Source organism: Strigops habroptila, chromosome Z (assembly GCF_004027225.2).
Source record: "Strigops habroptila isolate Jane chromosome Z, bStrHab1.2.pri, whole genome shotgun sequence".
Classification (NCBI taxonomy): domain Eukaryota; kingdom Metazoa; phylum Chordata; class Aves; order Psittaciformes; family Psittacidae; genus Strigops; species Strigops habroptila.
In genome coordinates this window covers 46,942,983-46,957,712 of record NC_044302.2, presented here as the reverse complement: position 1 = coordinate 46,957,712, position 14,730 = coordinate 46,942,983, and the positions used below count along the sequence as shown (strand labels likewise).

General features: G+C 48.1%; 1 protein-coding gene across 5 annotated transcripts; it reads right to left on the bottom strand.

The window, feature by feature from the left end:
* Window positions 1–270: 270 nt before the first annotated feature.
* Window positions 271–14,228, bottom strand: TXN (thioredoxin). Of its 5 annotated transcripts, none has more exons than XM_030471189.1 (6): window positions 13,689–14,188; window positions 9,186–9,290; window positions 8,674–8,733; window positions 7,795–7,860; window positions 1,599–1,746; window positions 271–987 (listed from the first exon to the last, which is right to left on the bottom strand). In XM_030471189.1, exons 1-6 carry the CDS (start codon window positions 13,710–13,712, stop codon window positions 872–874), a joined length of 519 nt encoding a protein of 172 aa, XP_030327049.1. In that variant the 5' UTR covers window positions 13,713–14,188; the 3' UTR covers window positions 271–871. The 5 variants fall into 5 exon arrangements, with proteins under 5 accessions (XP_030327049.1, XP_030327050.1, XP_030327048.1 ...); XM_030471191.1 differs by lacking the exons at window positions 271–987; window positions 1,599–1,746 and adding exons at window positions 6,111–6,334; window positions 6,638–6,716; XM_030471190.1 differs by lacking the exons at window positions 271–987; window positions 13,689–14,188 and adding an exon at window positions 12,563–12,910 and having other exon boundaries at window positions 1,292–1,746.
* Between the last annotated feature and the right edge of the window lie 502 nt (window positions 14,229–14,730).

The following is a 14,730-nucleotide window of genomic DNA, read 5'->3' as shown; positions in this document are numbered from 1 at the left end:
TGTCTGTGCCATTGCACAAGCAAGTAGGCTGACAGTGGGATTTCTGAAGCCATTTAGGCTCCCAGTTCATTGAGGATGTAATATATGAAAGCAAGCGGAGTTTATTTAATAGTCTTAAATGCAAACAGCTGCGGGCTTCATCCTCTGTTGGCTAAATAGTTCATTTGTACATCTTATTCCTAGAGTAGTGGTTTAACCACTTGATGCCTTATGCCCGACTATGCAAAATGAAACAGGCGCTAGATCACTGGTGTTCCAGTCTAATAAATATTGCAACTTTTGTGTCCTGTTCCTAAGAGAATTCAAGCTGAGGCTGGGGGCAATAATAACCTGCCTGAGCTCAGGACCCAGCAGGGACCAGCCTTTAGAAATTCACCATTGTCTGCCACACCAAGGGTGGCCTCAGGAAGCCCCAGGAGTTGCTGCAAATAGCTGTGCTGGCTGAAACTGAGGGGCTGTTCCAGGAGTGCACTGCTTCCTGCTGAGCTCCTCTCATGGTCCTCCAGGGCAGGTGCCCACAGGAGGGGACAGGACAACACAATCCAGCCAGTGTCCATTCTTATGGGAGCCCTGTTCCCAGATGAATCAAATCCCCAGCACCTCTGGTGCAGCCTGCATTGAAGAGAGCAAGACAAACCTCAGATCCTTTGCTCTTACCTTGCTCCCACACCCCCTGACTGGCTGTTCGTCTCTCACACCGCAACCCGGCTAGACAGCAACAGCTCCAAGCAGGTCCCCCACAGCTTAGCTTGCTGCTGGCCTTTACCTGCAGTGTGGGGAGATGCCTTCTGTTCCTGTCCTCAGCCCCTCATAACTAGCTGAACACGAACTCCACTTCCTACTAAGCTTGAAAGTGCTTGGGGCTGTTCTGCTAGGTGGTGCTAAAACTGACTCTATTGCATTTCTGTTGCCAGAAGGCTTCAGAGTCCTGAGGCCTGTTCATGGTTCCAGGCCTTGCTCTTCTTCCAGGCTCGCCTCTCAGAGGGACTAGAAACAGAGCAAAGGAAAATGAAAACCAAACTTTAATTGCTTCCTTGAGGAAATGCCATGCACTGACTACAGTGGAGGGGAGATGGCACAAGCCTGGTCTAAAACTTTTCCTCTGTGGATACAGTTGGACCCAGGGCCTGGCTTCTCCCCATCCCTAGAGCCTGTTCACACCTCTGCCACTCCCGTTTCTGGGGGCCATTCAGATGGTGGCACCTGGATAGTAGGAATCCACCCCCCAGGCATTCTCTTCCAGCCCATTACCTAGAGAGACGCCACCATCAGCTGATGCTGTCAGAGAGGGAAAAGCGTTCCCAGGGCCAGGGTGTGTATAAAGGCATGTATAGCCAGTCACTGCCACCTTGTGGAGACTGGCAGATTAGTGCGCCAGCTGCTCGTAGAGAGCAAGCTTCACGCAGATCCCATGCATTCTTCACCTACTCTGTCTACCAACCTGGGCCATCCCAGCTTTCCCTCTCCAGAGGAGGAAAAAATGCATTTCATATGGATGTGCTTCTCTGACATCTCCACAAGACCGTTTACAAGTTCTTCAAACTCATCTAGTTGATCCTCACCAAAGCTGGAAGCATCTGACCGGTTATGCTTCTCACCTGCATGAAATCTCCACTGAAAAGAAGGATCCACAGTATAGTTTAACCTCTGCTCAGCTAAACTGAGTACAGCACCCACTGCCTCCCAGACCTCCTTATCAGATTGTTCTTCCTGCCACAGTTTTGTGTTTGGTTTTCTGAGGAAGACCTACAGATAAAGGTTGCAGCAGTTGGTGTAGAGTTGGTACACTTACTTACTGCTTCAGGTGAAGAGCAGAGACTCTCTGCCATGGCCAGGCCCCTGCCTAGCCTGGTGCCCCCTCAGTGCCACATTGCCTGTTGTCAGCATATCAGTGTCTTAGGTTTACATGGGAAGGTTTAGGGGTGAAATGGGTGGGGAGGGAGGCTGCCAGGGTGGCTACCGTGAGAGGACACCAGAAGCTGCCGCTACATGAAAGCCAGTGACAGCCAGCTCCAAAAGGGACCTGCTGCTGGCCAGAGCTGAGACACCCAAGAACATACTTGATGAAGGGTAAGAAAGCACTATGCCCCAGCAGCAGCGAGAGGCGAACAAGAGTACATGAGGAAAAGCCACCATGCAGGCAGCAAGGTCAGTGCAACAGGGGAGGAGGTGTTCCAGGCACCAGAGCAGAGATTTAACCCTGCAGCCTGTGGTGCAGACCATGGTGAGGGAGGCTGTGCTTCTGCAGCCCATGGTGCAGATATCCACCTGCAGTGCAGGGAGGACCCCACACTAGAGCAAGGGGAACATGCAGCCCATGGACAACCCACAGAAGAACTGCCTCCTGGCAGGGCTTCTGGACTGTGGAGAGGAGCCTACAGTGGAGCAGGTTTGCTGGCAGGATCTGTGGCCAATGGGCACCCGTACCGGAACAATCCATTCCGAAAGGACTGTACCCTACAGACCCCACACTGGAACATGGGAAGAGTATGAGGAGGAAGGAGCAGCAGAGGTGACATGTTAAGAACTGAGCACACCCCCCATTCCTCTGCACTGCTCAGGGGTGGGACAGCAGAAGAGCCAGAAGGGAAACTAAGCCTGGGAGAGACAGGGGAAGGTGGTTGTAGATTTGTTCTTATTTCTTACTGCAACTAAACAGACTAGGATAGTAAGTTAATTTCCCTAAGTCAAGCCTGTTTTGCCTGTGACTCTCCCATCCCTCTCCACGGGCCAGAGACCAGCACTACAGAGTTCATCCAGCAAGGATTTCACCAGCATATTCCTCAAGCCAATGCCTTGAGTGGCTGAAAGCTGCACATCATAGAGCACAGGGGAACTGCTATGTCACAGTATGTGGGCACAGGTAAAGCAATGGTGGTTTTTTTTTGTCCCTGCTAGATCCAGCTAGGTTTGACAAATGAAGAGTAAGAATTTAAATATTAAAATAATTAAATACTCTTACTGGAATCATTCAAGGGAGGAAACCAAGTCTAACTTCATTTAGGTCAAGGAGAGAATAAAAAAGCAGATGGTTAACTGGGGTTAGACTGACTGCTCCAAGAGATGTGGAAGAGATGTGCAGGTGGTTAAGAGACTCCTTCCCCAGGCACATGATGGCAGTTTCAGAACACATGGATGAGTTAGTGCCACTGTTTCACTGCAATCTCTATCACACACAGTTCCCTTGTTCACTCTGTAACCCCTTGCCGCTCCCTTTCGTGAGTTAGTCCCCTCTCGTTAAGCCTAGTTATTTGAGCCATGTGTTCCAATTGCAGTGCTCAAGGAAGTACTTCTCTTCCTGTTGGCCAGCCCACTGTAAGAAAGCAAGCTAGGCAACAGGCCTTCAGACAAAAACATCTTGCTCTACCGGTTTGACAGCAAGGCACAGATCCCAGCCATTTCATAACCAAATGAGACTGCAGTCATTGCCTCAGGGCAGAACTTCTTTCTGGAGCCCTTACTCCCAGGAGAAACCTTTATATGTTTTCTTCTCTGCCACATACCTCAAGCTTCTTCCAAACATTCGAGTCAGTTTGCCACCTACCACTTCCCTCTCAAAGGCATCTTTTCAGGCACTGATCAAAGCAGTTGGTTCTGTTCATGCAAGCAGCAGACCACAGAGTTCAATGAAACTGTGATTGCTGTGCCACTGTCTGGCACATGGTAATACTGGTCTTACCTCTTGACATGAAAAACAAGCAGAACACCACACCCGTTGAGCTCTCCAGGGTGTTACTTAATATCCATGTGGCAGGGCAGATGGCCCAAGTTTTTAGCAAGGCGACTTGTACCCATCCCACTTACGGCAAAACTTTCATTTGCTGTATCTTTGCTTTAACAGTGCTTGAAGCACCAGGTTCTTGCCCGCTGGGATTCAGTCCAGCTCCCATCCTGAACTGAGGTTCTCCTCCCAGCAGGAGCACTGGTGCTGTAGGGACTGAGGCCCGTCATAGCTCAGCTAGGTGCAATCATTAGGCTTTGTTTTCCATCACCCATCATGCAAGAACTAACTCCAAACACTCCAGTTCTGACGTATCTATGCATATGCTTGCTGGTTCCTGCAGAGGGAAAGTTCTCCCAGCACACAGATCCTCACTGCACACGTCTCCAAGAGCCAAGCCTTAAAGAACACCTCCTTTCACATAAAGCTATCCAAGTTATTTTCATCACACTATCCCTACGTGCCAGCACTCAGAGCAGGAAGATACTGCAGCACAGGAACCTGAAGACTTGCTGCACTTCCAAGAACTGCTTTGCACGCCTGGTTTCAGCACAAGTTATTCCAGCCTTTCCCATCTTTCCTAATCCTGTCTTGAATTTCCAGTAACTTGTCACCTGGATCTTTCAAGGCTGCTGCAGTGGCATCTTGTTAAGGGAGTAACAAAGTCAAACAACACATGAGCAGCATTTCCCACCCATTAACTGCCCATCCCCCTGAGGCAGTAGGCAGCAACCTCGTCTGGCCTCACCTCAGCAAACACCATGTGCTGCAGCATATCTCAGTGGCTTCCTCATTTCTTAAGGAGCAAGCTGGATGTTAGGGGCTCCTACTAAACTTCATCTGGACTTCCTACCACTGATTGTTTAACTCTTTCTTGCTCCCAGCTACTGCTCAGGAGTAAGCAAGCCACATAGAAACTGCTTTCAAGAGCAATATGCTTGTTTGCAGATGGTATGGTGTTAATGATACATTCTTGCCCCAGCTTTATTTTATTCTCTCCCCACCATCCCACCCACAGCACCACTTGGGGCAGTGGTTTCCCACTTACCTGTGCAAACAGTCTTTCAGCTGTCAGTCTACACACTTCTGCTGCACTTCTTAGTCAAATAGCTGGAGCTGCACAGAAAACATTTTGCATGTCCTTCTCATTGCATAATCACAACCTAGCGCTTCCATCCAAGCAGATCTTTGATGGCTCATCCTCAGCTAAAGGGTGCAGTGACTCCTTGGGCTGGAAAGATCTTGTTTCAAATAGGGAACATGTGCAGCAAGCTGCTAAAAGGCCTCAGTCCTCAAGAGCAAGGAAATTCATGCATGCTTGTGAAATGAGTGTAAGGCTGAGTCACACACAAGCTCCCTACCACAAAGAGGCTCACTCATTCCTACTTGTCTGTATATGTAGCAGAAGTCTTGCTTTTTCATCAATGATACTCCATGAGCAGAAAAGCTCACCTAGCTGTGTGGTTAGCAGCATTAGGCATAGCTGCTAGCTACAGCCCTGCCTCCTCATTGACTGAATTCTTATCCAGGACAACACCCAAGCCAGCAAGAAAGACATCCTCATCTGGTGGAAAAGCACAGCAGATCCCCTTGGTAACACTGGGAAGAATAGCTGAATGAATACAGAGGCTGGCAGTAATAATTCAGTGATAGCAATAATTCACATAGACAACCTGGTGCAGGTCTGGTGAGTCCAGTTTACTGTCCAGCACAAAGAAGCATTCACTGTGTTCTAAGAATGCAATAGTGCAGTCAAATGAAAGTGATAATATATAAATCCAAGTTATCTTGGAGTTAAGACACTGCAGGTTCTACCTCTTCACAGTCATTTGTTCCAGACTACTACCTAGGAACAAAACCGACCAATTCAAATTAAACACACTTTGCTACTAACAGAACCAGAAGGTACAACAGCAAGGCAAAAAGGCAGCAGCTCCAAGTCCTACCTTACACTTCCATGGTAGGATTGGCATTATGGCCTGAAAAGCCAAGTCTTAGCTTTGAGTCTAAAATGAAGCTTGACAAATTTTAAAAGAATCTTTAGCTAAAAAGAGGCAATGAAAGAAAGAAGCCATTCCACCCTGTGACCACCCTCTTTTCTGCAACTCCTGAACTCCCCTTTCTTCATCTGCAAGCCAGACTGTTGCTCTTTGGATTACAGCCTGGTGACTACCACCTGAGAAAGGTGTCAGCGGACCTCTCCCAGAGCTATGTCATTGCTGGCCCACAGAACACAGTTTTCCACCCCCAGCAATAAAAGAATCAATCAGGTTGCATTTGACAAGTGTTTGTACCCAGACAGTACTCCTTTTACACAGCAAAACCCAAGACCTTGATGACATCATGAAACTCCTTACATTTTCTTTTAAACACAGGGCAGTATCCAAAAGTGAAGAATTTACACTTTATTGTACTCATTTACATAGATCAAGAGGACAGTTTCCACCACTTAATCTAGCTAGCTTGCTTAGTTTTTTTTTTTTAAGTAGAAAAGTTACAGGCTATAATTTAGCCGAAGCAGTCATGCTTCAAAGTCTGCATGGCTGGAATTTAGACTAGGCTTTTAATGGTCTCTTCCAGCTTCTCTTTATTGGCCCCAGAGAACTCCTGCACCTGTAAAAAGAGATTGAATTTTAGAACTTTTGCATTCAATGCGTTATAATATTAGATATATAGCATCCAGACACAAACACGTCTATTGAACTCTGCTACAAGTACGTTTTCTCATCCCCAAAAGCCCTAAAAAGAACCACTTCCAGACTGCTATTGCTGGAGCTTTCTACATGTAAAACCATGTAGAGAAGACAACTGATCCTGAACCAATGCTGGAAGTCCGAAGTACAGGCTTGAAGAGACTGGAGGTCACTATACAGCAGAGGTAGCTCAAAGTTACCTTGGACTGCTCACGACTCTTACCCATCAAATTCTGGAATGATTGCTTCAGATGACCTGGCCCTGAGCCTGGCTTCTCCTGTGAAACTTGTGCTTGTTGCAACTTGCACAGAAAGACAAAGGCAACATTCACATCTCAAGAACAGTAGTGCTGTCTTCCAGTTCCTACTGGGGTGCAAAGTACAGAGCAGACTGCACTAAAGGTCATGAAATTGCTTGCTTGGTACTTATGTATTCAGAGAACTGCCAAGGTTGCCCAGAACAAAAAGCCAGACAGCAGGGTTACATATACCACCTACACCCTGTCACATCATAAACACAATTCTTCCAATTGCATTAAGAAGCTGTGGGAGTTTACCTTGAGAAAATTGTCAAAGGTTCATTATTAGTCATGACTTGGCCTCATACTGAATTGAGCTGAAGGTCACTCTGCACCCGACACTCACTTTACGAGGTGCAATTCCATTGCCTTCAGCCATGAAACCTCAATCCAGGCAGTGCTTCACTTTAGCAAAGCCTACCTTCAGCTTGTTTGGCAAACTAAAAGTCTGAGACAACACATTTTGCCTGAACTAGAGAATTGCTGAGCTGAGAGGCATTCACATCTATCGTGCACAGGCAGCCCACTATGCTGTCAAAGCATGGTCTGAATCCCATCTCATCCACCTCTTGACGGAGCAGGTCCTCTGCCACAGACAGGGCCTCCACTTAACAGGTTACACTGCCGCTATGTAAAAGCATATGAGCAGTTGTTTCAGCTGTGTCTACATTCAGATATGTTTAAGGCTCCTGTTTGGGTGGGATTCCACCACATACATTCACATCTCAGCCCAACTATGAGCTGCACCCAGAGAACAAATACTAACCAAGATGGTAAAAACCAGGGTGCTAGGCAGACAGACTAGCAGTCTTAACCTAGACATCCAACCCCACTAATCTCTCATGGCGCTCTGCCTGTAAGACTGGCCGGTAACACTAACTCAGTTCACTACCCATTAACAATAGGGTTTGCTTCATCAGTTAACTGCTGGTCCTGCTACATTTGCAAGATGAACTTGCTCACTCTCAGAGGCCATGCCAGTGGTGCCCCGTAACCATTATCAAGAGAAAGCAGGGTAAGTGGTCTAATATTCCCAATCTTCTTTCAAACATTTAGAATGTTGCAAAAAAGCAGTGCCTACCTTTTTCCCATTCTTGTAGAACTGGAACGTTGGCATGCACTTTACATCACAGTGTGCAGCAACGTCCTGGAAGAGACAGAAGACAATCTGCAGCTGTACACATCTGAAGGATGTTAAATTTAGAACCCACTAGCTGCCTTTTGTTTAGGTGATAGGGCAAAGCCATTACTGCTTAAAATGAAGTAAAAGCACTTCTGGTAGGCCATCACTAGCGAAAAGAGTGCAGTGTTAACATCTCCCTGAAGTAAGCCTGAAGGACCCCCCCTTCAGCATTTAATTCGTGCTATAGCAGAACCACATTCACTATACCCGTACTCTGTGTTCGGAAAAGAAGACCTCTCAATCAAAACAGATATGACTATTTGTAAGGCTCAAGAGCACTACAGAAACTCTTGTGTTTCAACCCAACATTGTTTAAGTACCAGTTTGACACTGCTGGATCTGCTATACAGCAGACATTTTACTGCACTTAATTCAAGACATGAAAGAGGCAACAGTGCCAAGAGCAGTGGAGAGACCAGACAGCTCCCCAGACAGTTGCGACCCATTAGTATTAGGGAAGATTGCATCAAAGCAGCTTAACGCCTTAGACTAACACTCCCTCCCAAAGTAGAGGGTCACTGTTCTCAACCTACTCAACACATGCCATAGGTCTTCAAGCGTGAAGATAACCAAGACAGTTTGCTCTGTTCAGGTGTCCTCTAACAAAAAATTTGCTATTTCCAGTGTAAGTGCTAAATCCCTAATCTCTGCTTCTCAAAATTGAGGTAATCTCATTTTGTTTCAGTATCTGCAATGTGATTTTTAAACAAGACATCTTCATCGTTGCTCATGTGGAACTCATTAGCTGCCCCCTTTCAGCATCACCCCAGACCATACCTGGGCATCATCCACATCAATTTCGATGAACACCACATCGCCATACTTCTCACACAAACTCTAGAACAAAGTAAGAAACTATTCAGTTACAATGTTCCAGGAAAGCTTTTTCTAAGAGACATCCATATAAACGATAAGGTTGGTGCTGCCATCATTGACACCTAAGCACAGGAGGAGGGATTGCAATAACTGTGTACGGAAGGATAAACATTGTTTCACTCTACAGCCCACCTCTTGAGGCAATGTAACTGTTAGGCCCCTACAGACCCAAGATGCATGTAAGCATTAGGACAGCAGAATTTAAACCACGTTTGACCTCCCAGCTGCATAAAAGGTTAGTATATTTAACTTGACAGTCTCAAAGGAGATACTTCTGTAACTTCTCCCTTTTCCAGAAAAGGCTGGAAATCACATGTAGCAAAAGGAAGTTTCTCCCATGTTATTGTTAAGCAGCACAAAAACATTCTGTATACTTTAATACAGTTGCCAATAAAAACAAAAAGGCTACTTACGTGGAAAAAGGGCTTGATCATTTTGCATGGTCCACACCATGTGGCAGAGAAGTCAACGACTATAAGCTTCTCACCAGCAGACTGCAATTCTGCCTCAAATTCAGACTGTAAAAGAACAAAAGAATTGAACACATTAATGATTTCCCCCCCTCCTTTCTGAAATGATTTAGACTAATCCCCAAAGCTAGCTTGCTATCAGCCTTAACACACCAACCATTTTGGTATCTCTTTAAACACATCATGTAAGTACTTCAGTATGAATTGCTTTCACCACTGCTAGCATCAGCCAGTGTCTTATGACTCTTCAACTGGAAAGAGACCAAAATGCTCAGTCACCCCAACGCACTGAACTGTGGAAACATAAGCTAGAAATTCATCTAGCCTACAATCCTCAACTCTGTAAGCTGTTAGTTTACCCCTGAATGCGATCCTTATGGTTTTTAAGTTTCTCATTTCAGTCTTGGCAGGAAGACTTTCATTTTCATCTGGGACAGACTTTCCACTGCAGAATTTTAAAAGAACAACCCTTTTTCCGCACTCCTCCAGTTTGATGCCTTTTCCAGTCAATGGCTAACATCAAAATGATGTTGTGTGATTTACTTTACAGCTAGTTTTCTAAAGCAACCTCAGATTTGTTTTGTGGGTTTTTTTTTTTCCACTTATTTTGCCAAGTGAACCCATGTGTAACATCACTAGCCAAAGCAATGCTACACATACAGACCACACACATAACACCCAAGAATTATTTAGAGCTTCGAGTCTGTTTGTTGCACTTAGTGACACCAACCATTTTTGGACCATGTTCTTTGGAATTTATAGGTCATGTTTTCTGGTCAAAATTTGAATGTTTTAGCAGAACTGAAAGCCATTAAAAGCAATAAATACTTGCATGCTAGCAGGAGAGAAACAAGTATCTCGGGCAGAAGCAGAAAACGCTAATCAGCTACTTTCTGACAGTGTCTTTTCCAAAGCAAGTGCAAGCCACTTCAACATTCCTCAACTTTGTTCTCATGGCAATGTAAGCTTCGGGAGAGCTGTTAACATAAACTTCATTTCAGATTATGCATATAAAAGATAGCTGCTTCACTCTCCGCAACTTGACAAACCAGAGCATTAGAGCTCTGCCAGCAACAGCTACCTGACAGCAGCACAGTTACTGCCACATGTACTCAGTGATTGGTTTTGCAGTGCAGGAGTTAAATAATTAATGCCAGCTTCTGTAATCAGCCACAGTAAGTTGATACTTTATTCTAGTAAGCTCTTCCCCAGCCCCCATTAAAGAATGTCATGCAGGTGAGTAGCCAAGAATGTACACAGTCAAACTAGTCACAAGTATATTTAACAACCAAGCACAGGGTCCTGTACCAGCATTCTTATGCATGAATAACCTATGTAACAGTCTTCATAACTTCCTGTAATTCCAAATACACCTGGCATTACATACCTATTAATAAGGCATTTTCCCTCCCAATGTAGCTATCTTCAGAAGCTCAGCCTCTACATTTGAGTTCTTTCATCCTTGCATCTTGGATATTCAGTCTACTCTGCTATAACACCAGTAGCTAAGACTCCACATCACCTGCTCTCAGTCTGAAAGAGATGGGAACAGTAAGTTTTCCTGTCCCTCCACACTGCCCCACTCCTGTACTGACATAGTATGCATTCCCATACCCCAGTCCCAGAAGTGCCCCACTCCCACCAACAAAGGTCTCTGTACACAGCAATCCATGCTAGCTCCCTGAAACTGCTTATACCAGAAGTTTCTCAGTCAAGCCTTACTCTTCTCCACCTTCAAATCCTACAGCTTGATTTTGGCATAGCTTCTCATACCTCTGCACTGCAACATCACCAGCTCTTTACTGTTTCCACTTCCTGCACCAGCCAGTTAGACCATCCTCTTCCTACCCTGAAGTCCTCCATCTGGCTACCTAATTACTGTATTCTGCAAAAGGAAGTCCAGCCCTGGGATTTGTTTTGTCAGATGGCCACACACCTCAGGTTTGCTGTTGCATGGAGCAAGGGGAATGTGGGAGGTCATCATACCTACAGTTGGTAACACACCAGACACCACTGGAGACCTGGTGCTGACTACAATCAGGTGTTAGTTACCATGTGAGCCACCTTTCGTACTGGCTAAAATGGCTGTGGGAGAGTGAAGAGATACAGGTCCAAAGGTGCTTACTCTTGCAAGTTAAAAATTACTGAACTACAGGAGAAGTTCAGAAAGTTTTCCCAGAAAGGGTAATCTCCCTAAAGGAAGGAAAACAGCAGTGGGGGCAAAACAAGCTACTTCACCCATGCGACTGGCTTCCATAGTTGTCTTCCATGTTAACTGTGAAGTGACAAGCTGTCATAAAAAACCAAGTCAGCTTTGTCAACACAAGGGGAACCTCCCACCACACGGCCATTTGGTCACACCATCAGATGACCTTACGGCTTCAACCACCAGTACTTTCTCCAGGTAGCACCCTACTGGGGAAGCCTCTGACCAGTTGTTTGGTTTTGTTTTAGTTTTTTCTTTTAAACACTACCACCCCCTGAGCACATGTAAGACCTCATTTTACTTGTATTGTCCCCCAGCATAAAAGCACGTGCTGCATTCAACAAATACATTAGCATCAGGCCTCTATTTCCAAGGGCCAAGTAAGAGAAAAGGCTCTAGTAATGACAGTCTCCAGTGCAGCAGGGATTCCCAGCACCAGGTAATACCTCAAAATGAAGGCTACTGACCACAGACGGTGCTGAAAGTAGTGTCTAGTTCTCAGCAGCAGACATGATAGCTTTAATCAACCTGCTAGGTGGTGCGGACCTTGCCTGCAAATGTGATTTCCAACTCATATCAAGTCACCCTTGAACTTGGATTAACCCAGCCATCAGCTGACTGGCAATGGTTACTACATAATTTAGTGGTGATTTGGGTTGGTTTGTTTTGGGTTTTTTTTTTAAATACAGAAGCTTGCAAAAACAGACTGAAGGTTCAACTGCCCAAACTCCCTAGCAGACACCATTTCTGCATCTGAAGCTGCAAGTTTTCAGTATTTGCTTTGACTCAATTAATAAGGAGGCAGCTTGCGTAAAGAGGAAACCTTTGACAACACCAGCTTTTTAACAGTTTAAATACCCCACTAGCTTCTGCTATAAAAGTCATTGTGACCACAGTCAGGCCCTATTACATGAGTCACCCACCTCGAGACCACATAATTGAACCAACTGAAGCACTGCTCCTTCCGTCCTCTAGCAGGGACTTGAAAGGGACCAGTGAAAGCACCCTTAAAGGAGCCATTCTTCAGAAGCTAGTCAGTTTCTGAGGAGGTGATAGGAAAGGGGCCATATCTAGCTAGCTGTCACATCCACATTACTTTACAGATGTCACACACAGAAGGTACTTTTGCAGGTAGTGGAAGAAGGGGTTTTCTTTTTTGTTATGAGAAAAACAGAAGTAACCCAGAAACCCCAGCTGCACTGTACTTGAATACTCGGGGTGTTCTTACACCTTGTTGTCAGCATGTCTGTTGAGTCCACGCTCTCCAAGGATATGCAACAAAACCATGCTTTAATTACAGCAGACTATCAATCAATGCTCATAGCTAGGAGGACAGCAGAAGCCTAGTCCACTTAAAGTTAGAGCAGGCTCTTTTGCCAAAGCCAGGTTTAATGACTCTCCATTTTTAAGCTGTTCCACCCTATAGCAAAATCCTCAAGCTTCACCCAAAAACTTCACCCGTTCCGTCCCCCCATAAACGGAGAAGGGGGAGAAATGCAAACCAGAATAAGAATTTCAGGTTGGACTCACACACTGTTCTGTCTCCGGTTCCTGAGTAATGCGGTATTTTGTTTGCCTCAACTCCGAGGAGGTTTCTGCATGCACAGGTATTTAAGCTGCGGTCACAAGTATTAGTATGCTCATGGGCCAGAGAGCCGCCTGGTCCCCACACACTGGCAGTACATAAAGCAAGCAGGAATCTCTGAATTCGGGTACCGCAGTATCCTGTTACCAGCTCGAGACACTTCCTTTAGATTTTAAAGGAAGATGAACAACAATTTGTCATAATACGAAACTACAGCATCTCCCGCCTCATTCTGACTCTGGGAAGCCTTAAGTCTAAGGGAGTCCTCCTTGTCCTCTCCTCACCGGCCCCCTCCCCCCGCTGCAGCGGCGAAGGAGGCTCCTCCTGCCCGGGCAGCCGCCGAACACAGACTATGTCCGCGGCGGACACGGGCGCCCGCCAGCCTCCGCAGGACACGGCCTCACCGGAGCCCACCGGGACCACCTGCTCGGCTCAGCTTCTCTCGGCAGCCGGGAGCGCCGGCAGGCCCGCCCGCTGCCCCCCTTCCCGCCGGGGAGGCGATGCTCAAGGCGCCGCTCTCCCCGTCCCTCTCACGGCGAAGGGCCGGCGGCCGCCGCGCTCAGCGCGGGGAGGCAGCAGGGCCGCGGGCGGAGGAGGAGGCCGCGGGCTGCCCCCTGCGCGGCGTGGTGGGAGGAGCGGCCGCCGCCGGACTCACCAGGCTGCCCACGCTCTTCACCATGGCGGCGGCTCGGCGTCGAGGAGGAGGGTCGGCGGGTGACTGGCAAGAAGGCAGCCGAGAGCCTCGTCCCTGTGCTGGTGCTGCTCCGCTCGCGTCGGCCGGGTCCCGTACCGCCACCTCCAGCTGCCCTCAGCGATATCCCGCCGACCGCCCCTGCCACGCTGCCTTATATGCCCGCCGCTGCGCCGTGCTGCGCATGCGCGGGGCCGCCCTTCCTCTCCCCCTCCCCCTGCCGCACTCCGCCCCGTGGAGCGGGGCTCGGGTTCCCGGGGGCGCGGGTGACGTCACGGCGCGGGGGGCGCGCTCCCGCGGAGCGCCCAGCGCCGCGGTGTCGCGTCGGGTCCTTTCGGGCCGGGCAGGGCCGGGCCGGGCCGGGCCGGGCGGCAGCGGGGTCTCGGGCGGCAGCGGCAATGGTCCGAGCCCCGCCCGCCCGGCGGAGCCCCGGGGCGGTGCCGTGGCAGGGGAGGGCGGGCCGTGCATCCCTACGGGCCGCCAGGGGGAGCGCCGGCAGGGGAGGGGAGAAGAAAAAGCGCGGGGACCGCGGAAAAAGTGCTGTGTAACGATGAGCAGGAAGTATTCGGCAGGCACGGGCCCTCGCCGGGCTCGCGCACGTCCTTCCTCCCCCCGCCCCGCTCTCTGCCGGCTCTGGGGCACGGCGCCGTGTTCCTATTACGGGAAGGAGGAGGGCTGGGGCGAGCCGCGGGGTGGGGGGGACACGGCTGCTGCGGCGCTGGAAGGCAGGAAAGGGGCAGGTTGGGGGAAGATCTTCCCTTACCGTTTCTTAACTTACTTTCTTCTGTTTCTTACCCCAGCACCAAAAGCACAGAACTGCGCTTGCCCGCTGGGTTGCAGGCTTTTTGCAGCACTGGCAGGAGCGGTGCTTGGCTGTTGGTAAACCCTAAAATCAATACGCATGACTAGAGACAGTGCAAGCTTGTTTAGTAGTTCCTAGAATCATAGAATGGATCAGGTTGGAAGAGAGCTTAAAGATCATCGAGTTCCAACCCCCCTGACATGG